Source organism: Telmatherina bonti, assembly GCF_933228915.1.
Source record: "Telmatherina bonti genome assembly, chromosome: 10".
Lineage (NCBI taxonomy): Eukaryota > Metazoa > Chordata > Actinopteri > Atheriniformes > Telmatherinidae > Telmatherina > Telmatherina bonti.
In genome coordinates, this window is record NC_136628.1 from 18,427,801 (window position 1) to 18,437,724 (window position 9,924).

The 9,924-nt window shown below is 38.7% G+C and overlaps 1 protein-coding gene across 1 annotated transcript in view; it reads right to left on the minus strand.

The window, feature by feature from the left end:
• Nucleotides 1-6,957, minus strand: part of LOC306761656 (actin-binding LIM protein 3-like) — a 56,520-nt gene extending 49,563 nt beyond the window's left edge. The window contains exons 1-2 of the mRNA XM_079247918.1: nt 6,846-6,957; nt 3,705-3,869 (exon numbers count right to left, since the gene is read on the minus strand). Coding sequence (XP_079104044.1) covers nt 3,705-3,869; nt 6,846-6,864 — 184 coding nt within the window. The 5' untranslated portion in view covers nt 6,865-6,957. The remainder of the gene's footprint in view (nt 1-3,704; nt 3,870-6,845) is intronic.
• Nucleotides 6,958-9,924: the final 2,967 nt, after the last annotated feature.

Here is a 9,924-nt window from a genome sequence, read left to right on the forward strand (position 1 = left end):
TATATATATATATATATATATATATATATATATATATATATATATATATATATATATATATATATATACATATATATTATATACTACATCGCTGCGCTGGGCAATATGACGATATATATTTGATTAAATAGACATTTATTTATATAGCGTCAAATCATGGCAATATATATATATATACATATATATATATATATATATATATATATATACATAATTTCTTTGAAAAAAAACAACTTTACAAATACTGTTTACAATAAGGTTTATATAGATGAAAATGCAAAGTGCACATGCAGCCTCTCTGGGTAAGACTGCCAGGTGGCCTTAAAACTGTTTCCTGTCCTTCAGTGTGTGAACAATGATGTCCTGCACTGCACAAAAAAGCACTGTATGGCTAATTCAATGAAAACAACCTAATTCTTAAGGCTTCCACTTTAAATGTGAGAACAAGGATTGCTGTTTCGCATTAAAGTGAAACTATTATGTGCATTTCAGGCTAATTTTATTTTTGCTGTATTTATTTCAAACTGTCAGTGCAAAAAGAAAGCAAAGCTTTCTGGTTACTGTGATTTAGTGTCCTGTTCAGGGTGTACCCTGCTTCTCGCCAATAGCTACTGATAGAATCCAGCTCCTCGTGACCCTGTTGTGGAAAAAGCAGGGCTTTGCAATGGATTGGTGGATTTTTAGAGGCTAAATCATATTTAAATTTAAAATGAACTATGATGTATACTGTGCATAATATTATAAACAGATTATGTGGCAGTTCGTCTACCACAATAGTCAAGCAACTACAGTTGAAGTTATTAAAATAGATCATCTATCATGCCAAGTTCTGCTGCGTCCTTAACTTTATATGGATGCTACTTTTACACATGCAACAAACATCATTTTGGCAACAGCACTCTAAAACTGCAGAGGCCTCAACTAGACAGCAACTGCTTATAAAGAAAGAACAAGCCTAAAGCGCTCAAGGCACTGGCCCAACCTCCAAATTCCCCCAGTCCTAATGCCATCCACAGGATGTGCCACAACAATCCGATTTCTACAGTCATCATTTATTTTTATTTCTGAGACCAGAAGGGCTGGGATTGATCAAGTTATTGTCACAAATCGCTTTATTTACTTCAGACCGACCCTTTCCGTCAGCTGTCAGATCAGCCTGTGGGCAAAACGAGTGGATTGAGACCCTTCCGCATTAAGCCCCGCCTCCCGCCACTGCACTACATCGGGAGCGCACACCGCAACTGCTTTCGCCGTCATTGTAACATCTCATAAACAGAAGGATTAGGCTAATGTGAACTCAATAAAAAAAACAAAATACAATGTCAACACAGAGCATACAGCCATACATGTTGGAACCTGAATCAGACCCTGAAAATGAAGTGGAAAACAGCAACCCACAGCAACGAATGCAGCAGGATGTCTCTCTTTGGTAAACTCACCAGCCATCGTTGGAAATAACTTTATCCGACGTTTTCCACCCGCCTGATGTATTTGTACATGCCCTTGTTAACCAGTAGAAGGTAACCAATCACCGAACCTTATCCCCCAGGACGTCACAAGGATTTCCAAGTAGAAAAAACTCTCTAAAACGACGTGTTTTTCGTCACCATGGAAACCGAACGGCGAGTGCTGGAACTCAAACTCAAACTCAAACATGCGTTTAGGTGATAAAAAAAACTGTGTCGTTCACATGTCTGATGAGGATTCAACCCTGTAACACTGTAGAAAGCTCAGAAAACTTGAAATACCATTATAGCACCCCTTTAAAGTGTATCAACCATTAACCCTAACATCTTTTAACAACTTGCACAAAAAAGTGGAAGCCACAACCTACTAGCTGTCTGTGGCTGAAGAGCAGAAAAGGCAAATCAAAGCATTTGAGAAGTGATCTTCTATCTTGGCAGGTGGTCTAAAATTCCAGGCTATTAGAGGACATCGCATGAAGGTACAGTATGCCGAGCCATGTTGCATACTGGGTTGGAAACACCACCTTGTTTGAAACGCTCTCCCACTACCTCTGTTTACAATGAATGTTTCTTGGGTTTCTTTTCTTTGTATTTTTTTCTCTAGTGAAAAAGGGAAGTGATGAAGGAAGAGAAAAGGATACAGATAAACCTTATCAAAAGCCACATTTATCAATCGTGTGTAGAAAATGTCCCAAATTCTTGCATAGGACTGAAATTTAGAGTGTGTCGAAGTAAAAAAAACATCCTGATTCATAAAACATGCATTCACGGCAAGTACCTTATGTTGATGAATCCCACTAAATAACCTGCCTGTTCATGGTGATTTGCATCCAGACATCCCCCGTTTAACCACATACTGAAGCAACATATCCCTTTAGAAGTCACGTGGAAATCACTTGTGTTTCTCATCAGTGATGGAAGAAAGACAGAATACATTTCTTTACTAAGTCTAAAGTCAAGCAAACATCTCTGCTTACTTAACTCATTAATATTTACTTTAAGCAATACATCTGAAGCACTCTTAAAAAAGTTTGAGCGTAAGAGTTGCTTTTTATTTACCGACCTACTGAAACAATATAGGCTACTGCATAAAAAGGTTAAACTAACAAAGAATAAATGCTGCAGAAAGAATTAAGAGCAGTAAATGATTCAGGATCAAGGAGAGATCTCTGTCTACCTTTTTTTCTATCTTCCTTTACTTATACAGGGAGAAATTAATCATTTGTCTGATATCAAACTATAAAGAAAAACAGTTTTAAAAAGAATCACAGCACACAAATGAGTCAAATTTGAAGCTGGAGATACATATTCACAGCAAGTCTCCATTTTGAATTGTTCAGAAGAAATAAATGTGTTTTAGTCCGGACAAAAGACGCATCGAGTACGGATGATTTAACCCATAAAGACTCAACCCATGAAAAAAAGATCAGATAGGTCCAATATTTTTATATGATGTCTTCGTTTGTTGCTTTGACTAAATGTAAATTATAAAAGTATATAAAAGTACACTTTTCAGGGCTGTTTAACATTTATTACAATGTGATATGTCAACGTTTTTATAATGCTTTCTGGTGTCCATAAAGGGCAGAAGACAAGAATCAAACTGTTCCACGCGGTTTTGTACCATAAAGTGATTCCACATGTCTCAGAAACTGTATGTATCGTATATGTCACACTGGGTTCTTTTGGGTTATTGCAGCTCAGAGACTCAAACCACCTGACCTTTGTCAAATCTTCAAAATCGCTGTAACTACAAAATATTCAGGTTTTCTACAGTTGGACACTGCAGAGATTTCACGTGTCATTTTCGGTCTCTTGTGACATCGATGTTTACCAATCACAGTGTTTCCATTTCCCTCTTTTTCCTTATATAATACACTTTGTAATTGGCTTAGATCCTGGCTTTAATCCCAGTATAGTCACAGTTCAGCCTCTGTTTCCGTGAGTACAGAAGCTTTTAGTGATTCGGTTGTGCTGGTTCCTTCTTGTCTGAGTCCTGGCCATAATTTAATATTTAATTATGCAAATTTATTTCGGTGTAATCCACACAGTGAAAGGCATGCATTAGACCAAGACTGGTGAATAAACTAATATAAAAACTGACAGAGAGAAAACAGTCAGAAGTATGGAGTATGAAGTGAGAAGCAGCGCTACAATTAAAGCTGAACTGACTTAAAATGATTGAGGCATTAATGTGTGACAACAACATAGAAGCTTTTTTATATTGTGTTTTTTTACCTTGGCAGGTGAAGCAGTGGACGTGGAAGTGGATGTTCTTGACACGCACCACCTCCCCACGACAAACCTTCCCACAGCGCTCGCACATGATGGGTGGATTCGTACGGCTGGAGAGAGGAGAGCTTCTATTGTTGTTTCCTCCATAGAGACCTGACTGGTACTGAACTGGAGGGAGAGGAGCAGATCAAAAACACGTCACTTATTATCACCATTTTCAGGCTGCTGCTTTTGTCTTTCTCTCGTCTGGATTCAACGAATCAAAGCAGGATAAAGACAACAGTAACAGATACACAGAAAATAATCCCATACATGACTGGCTTTAGATGCTCAGAGGAGGAGGAAGGCTGAGTGATCAGCTAACAGCATCTTCTGGAAAGTCTGTTACGTTCTTAACAGATTAGAGCAATTGTCAGCTATTGTTTAAAAGGAAGCAGCTGAGTGGTTATAAAGACAGAAAGATGGGCAAACACAAAGTCACTTTGTTACAAACTGCCATCATATTTTACAGAATGAGACATCCATCAGACGATGCATCCAATCAGAGTAATGTTTAATTCACTGTTTCCAGTTAGAGCGCTCTTATATTTTGAAGTCCCAGCACAGCATTCAAGTCAGGCTGATGTGTAGATTTTGGATCATTGCAGAGTCTTTCTTCTTTTCTTTTTAGTCATTTTGTTGAACAGTTACGGCTGTGCTTAGGAATCACCGTCCTGTTGCATGACCCAGTTTCCGCTGCGGTTCAGGCACCTTCATGGCAACATTGGAAGTCTTATTTTTCTAAGCATTTGTGTGTTCCTAATGTTTACATAATGTTTTATTTTTATTTGTTATTTTGTTCTAATTACTTTCACTAAATGTGCTTTCATAAATGCTTTCTTGTTTGTCTTTTGCTTCTGATAATTGTGAAGCACTTTGGTCGACTTCAGTTGTTTCATACAAAAAACACTGGATGTGATTTGAAGCTTCTGTCAGACAAATGGCCTCACATTTGAATCTAGAATACTTTGGTAAAAACAGAGAAGTTATTTAATTCACTAACCTCAAGGTGTCCATGTTGTGTGGCTCCAAAACAAACCCAAGTCACCATCATTTTGTAACCAAAGCCTGCTGTCTCCAGTTTTAAGAATCTGTGAAGTATTAAGGCCTGTGGAGTCTGAGATGTGGTTCAGGTTTTGTTTCTTTTAAGCTTTTTTGCATTTTCTCTGAGCAAAGGAAAGTCTGACGATGAGTTGAACTAGCTGGGATATTCACTCAGCAACTACCCTGAATTATTTTAATATTGATATACTGTAGGTTCCAGCTCCTTTATGTGTATGTCCAGAAATATTCGAGTAATCCTGATATACATGCTACTAGAGACAAAAAAAGGTCATCGTGGATCTGTTTTGGGATTACACTTCTTTTATCCTCGATTATGAAACTGGTCAAATCCCTCTTAGCGAAGCAAGTCCTGACTTTATGTTATCTGAAACACACTCGCACAAGTTCTTTTCTGTCTGTGCCACTGAGCAAAAAGAAGCCAGGCACGAATACATCTCTGACTGCGACTGATTTGATTTTGACTTCCAGTGGCAGTGTTCGTAGTTCTCAACACACTTTGCATCCGTCTGAGCAACAAATGTACTTTATTCTGCTCAGTTCAATTACATTATAGTTAATGCTACTGCATTTCAGAGTATTATGCAATTGCAGCAAACACAACATGCTGACAGGTTAAGCTGGTGACAGCAGGAGATAGGCACAGAGTGAGAGTTGTGGATATCTACATGTTTACAAGACGGGAAAAAAAGGTAAAAGTGGGACAACAATGTTGTATCCTCAGGATGTGTCTGTGTGCTTGTGTGCATCACAGAAGCTGGCATTGGTTCTGTAGCCAGATGGCAGTACGAGGACTGGAACAGCAGACAGAAAGATCTGAGCCACCTGTGAGTAGCTGCAAGAGGAATGTGTTATTTTTGTGTGTCTTTGTTATCATTAGCACAATTTCGTGCTATTTTAGTTTCTGGAACTGACCATTGTCTGAAATGTGTGTCATGTGTACTTTAAGTTGGTTTCAAATACAGAAAACAAAAAAAAAGTGGGGAAAAAAAGTTAAATATCAACCTGGAAATCAGCCCTGCAGGTTGGAGTTCAGGAAGAAACTGGATTCAAACAGTTTGCTTATCAATTTGATCAACCCCAATATGGACATCAGTAGACATACTTTGTGCCTTTTAAATGCTGTATTTATTGTTGAATTTATCTCTTCTAATAAATTCTGCCAGTGCTGCAGACTCTAAGAAATGTGTTAAGACAAAGAAAGATCAAATAAACATCATAACAACAGATTCTTACAACATATAAAAATAATCTAGATCTGTAGCCATTGGCTCGCCTATAAGCAACTTCAATGTGAACCGATCATTTATACGGCACTCTTTGACAGCACCACATATTTACTCTGACCTGTGACCTCATAGGTCAACAGCCTGGATAAAAACCAATAGCTCACTAAGAACCATAAGCAGTCAGCCAAAACACAATCTGTTTTTTTTTTTTTTTTCTTATACCTGTTTGAAGGGTTACAGTCCCGCAGCCAGGACTCCTCGGCCACACTGCCAATGTTATAACTGTACCAGGTTATTGTTGTAAGGTTAAACATCTTCCAGGAGGAAGGAATAAAAGTGACAGGAATCAGCTTGAAGATGTAAAGTCCACTTTGATCTTTAGGAAACTAGATTTGGAGATTTCGTGGTTTCTCATCTCTAACAGTTTATTTGGGTCCAAGTTGAGACCTTGAGCCACTTTAATACGAGTCGACCCAAGACAGCAGGCTTCTATCTGCTCTATAAATTTCACGAGGAGCTGTTACAGAATCAGATTATTTGGCTTTGCTGAAAAGACTAAAACGAAGGATTATTTCTGCACGTGTCAAATAGAATAAAAACCCTCACTGCTTACAAACCTCACAGAAAACGGTGCAGTGCATGCTGCCTATACAAAACCAGGCTTTGTTTCTAACCTTTTATCTAATTGGAGGGACGATTCAGTCTGTGACCATTACCCTCTGGGGTACTGTTAATGTCTGTTTTGCATTAAATCCTCTGAGCAAACTGTTATTGATTTGCAATACTCCCCCTCCCCTCCATTCACATAGCTTACCATTTGTCTGTCCGCTCATCGTGGAAGTGGAACCCCAGCAGCCGGCACAGAGTCGCCCTCAGAGTGAGTCCATCTCAGCCTCCAGCGGCAGGACAAAAGCTCCAAATATCACAGCGAGCTCCACTCAACTCTCCCAGTCCCTGTCCGACTTAACTCCCCCTTTCTCTCTCTCTCCAGCTCGGTCTGGAGAGGGCTTACCCTGCTCCTCCCGACAAGCGGATTACTGTCAGGCTTCACACTGCACCTCTCCACCACGCACAGAGGCAACAATTAAATAAAAACTAAGCTAACCGTTTTGATGCTCATCTTCCAGCTTCTACATCTTCCAACAGACAACAATCAGCAGTTTTCTGTTTGCTTCGGCGCACAGGAGTCCATCCCACTCCGACCAGTCACTGCGCTCCTGGGTTGGAGGGCAATGTGTGCGCTCCGGTGGTCGGAGCGAAATGCTGAGCACTGACTTTCTGGAGATGCTTTCTCAGACTCGGGAGCTGTCAGAAAGCGTCTCTTCTGGGCTGGACTGCTTCTTCACACTACGGAGCTGCAGCGCCGAGCAGCGTCGGAACTGCTAATTGACCACATACCCCCTTTATTTTATTTTATTTTATTTTATTTTATTTTATTTTATTTTATTTTATTTTATTTTATTTTTATTTCATTTTTTATTTTATTTTATTTTATTTATTTTTATTATTTATTATTTTATTATTTTATTTTATTTTTTTCCATTTTTTTTAAGATATTGTTTTATTTAATTTTATTTCATTTCATTCTGTCAGAAAGAATGAAAGGAAAGATGTACAAGGAGAAGCAGAGGTGTTGATGTTTTCTTTGGGAATGACAAAGAAACATGGACCAGGATTGAAAGACGGACAGCCCATGTATTAAATGTTCTGGAGAGGCAAGAGGTCAGAGGGCACCCTAAGATGGTTTGATCTGCAGAAGAGGGATAGTGAAAATGGGATGCTTTAGGAATGTAGTGATATGGGACGTGAGAGTAAGAGAAGAGGAAGCAGAAGATGGGGTAGATTATTCCCTATGGTGGCCTCTGAACGGGAATAGGCAATAAGAAAAAAAAACATAAATAAGTTTACCAAATAAACTTACAAAACAACACATAGAAATATGCGTTCTATATTATGGGCTACATCAGCATCTGTTTTAACTGGCAGATATGTTGACTTATTATGATACAGCTCACAAGAAAACAGATTCTATTTTCTTATTTAGTCAAAGTCAAATATATGAAATATCAAAATTACAATGTTATTTGTAAACCCTCTGAATGACATAAAAAGGATTAATTACCAAGCAACTAAACAAATAAATAAACAAACCGTTCATTCTGAGTTTGAGTGTTATCATGCTTCCAAAGATTGATCAAGCAGTGATTGATACTTAATGATTACTTTCATGATTCTGTTGATTACTTTCCTCACAAACAGACTGATTTTATAGGCTGTAGTTAAATTATTGCCAAAGCTCCTTTGCTGAATTTGGCAGATTATCTCTGGCACCACCTGACAACGGCTAATTCAGCATCCATCCTGCATCTTTTAATCACATTTGATTCTTGTCTTATCTTTTGCTCACTTTCTCTATATCCTTTCCTTTCTTCCTCCCATGATGTCCTCTGGCTTCTTTGATGAATCAGACACAGATGGTGCACTTCAAAACAGCCAGTTGATATCCAGTTGTTGGTTTGTAACACCGTGCTGTAAAGTCAAACTCACACCTCACACGGTGTCCCAGGCTGGAAAAGTAGTTGTGAAGTGACGTTTTTCAGCCTCTGGACTCTGATCAGCAACAACGGCTCCAGGAATTAACATAATAAATGTCATTGTACTATCAAAATGAACCAGAAGCCAATATCTTTTTAAGCTCAATAAATTACTTAGTGCTAGTTTAGGATATGAACACTTCTATCAGATCCTATACGGTGGCCCTGAGGGCCACCATAGACCCTAGTGGACAAATGATTTCAGCGGTTCTTGTATAAACCCCATATTTTATAGCTATTTCTATTTGCATGCAACCATTTTCATTCCTACGCCTCTGTAGTAATGCTAAAAAAAAACATTGTTTTCGTCTGAGACGAAGTCAAGCAGCAAGAAAAATGATATCAAGTGGCTCAAAAAGGTATCTACATGAAATTCTGGTTCATGAGAAGATGAGGTTATAGATAGATGGTCAGGTGAATAGATGGAGAGGGAACAGATTTAAAGACAAAGTAGCAGCACAGTGTCTGCAGAGAAACACCAACAGGTGGCAGCGTCTGCTCGGTCAGCTGAAGATCCCTTCCGCCTTGGGATCATCGGAAGGTCACTGTAAGATGTTCACTTACTGCTGAGTCTGTTTATTAAAACCTGAATACATTAAATGACACAAAAACTGTAACTATAACTTCTTTCATGCTCTGAGAAGTGCTGCATGTCGTGTACACTTTAATCACCACTTTTTCCACAAATCGACATTTTTTCTGACAATGGTAAAGTCATCTCATCCGTTTTAATAAACTTTAAAGGAGAAAGGAGAGTTTGTTTACCTTTAAAAAGTTAAACAGACAGTCTAATCATTCTTCCTTTGCATGCAACAGCCTCCAACAACAAAACATGTTTATACAGTCAACTTTTAGCCTATGCTGGCTTACTTCCCTGTAACTGGAAAACAATATGCAGGATACTTCCTGCAAGAACTGGCAAGCCATTGGGTGATACTTCCCCACACCTCCTGCTGACTTCTCTGTATAGTTAATGAGGTATTTTAGCTCTCTTTGAAAAAAAAAAAAAAGAAAACTCAAGTCAAGCATTAAAAATAGTTTCACAGTTCTTCAGAACTAAATCTATCAAACAGCAGCGTACTGAACTCTGACCTGTACTCCGGCCTGTGTTGTGTGTTATAGATCTGACCTGCTTTTTCTGCAAACATCAGCTGCAGGAGGTTGCAAGAGCTCTAACAGCTCTGCTATCTCTGTGGCCTTTCTGTCTCTGATGGCTCAGCGCAGAAAGAGAAACCGTGCAGAGTCAAAACACGGCTTCTCGACTGATGCCCGCAATAGGAAGTCTAACAGGGTCAGAAA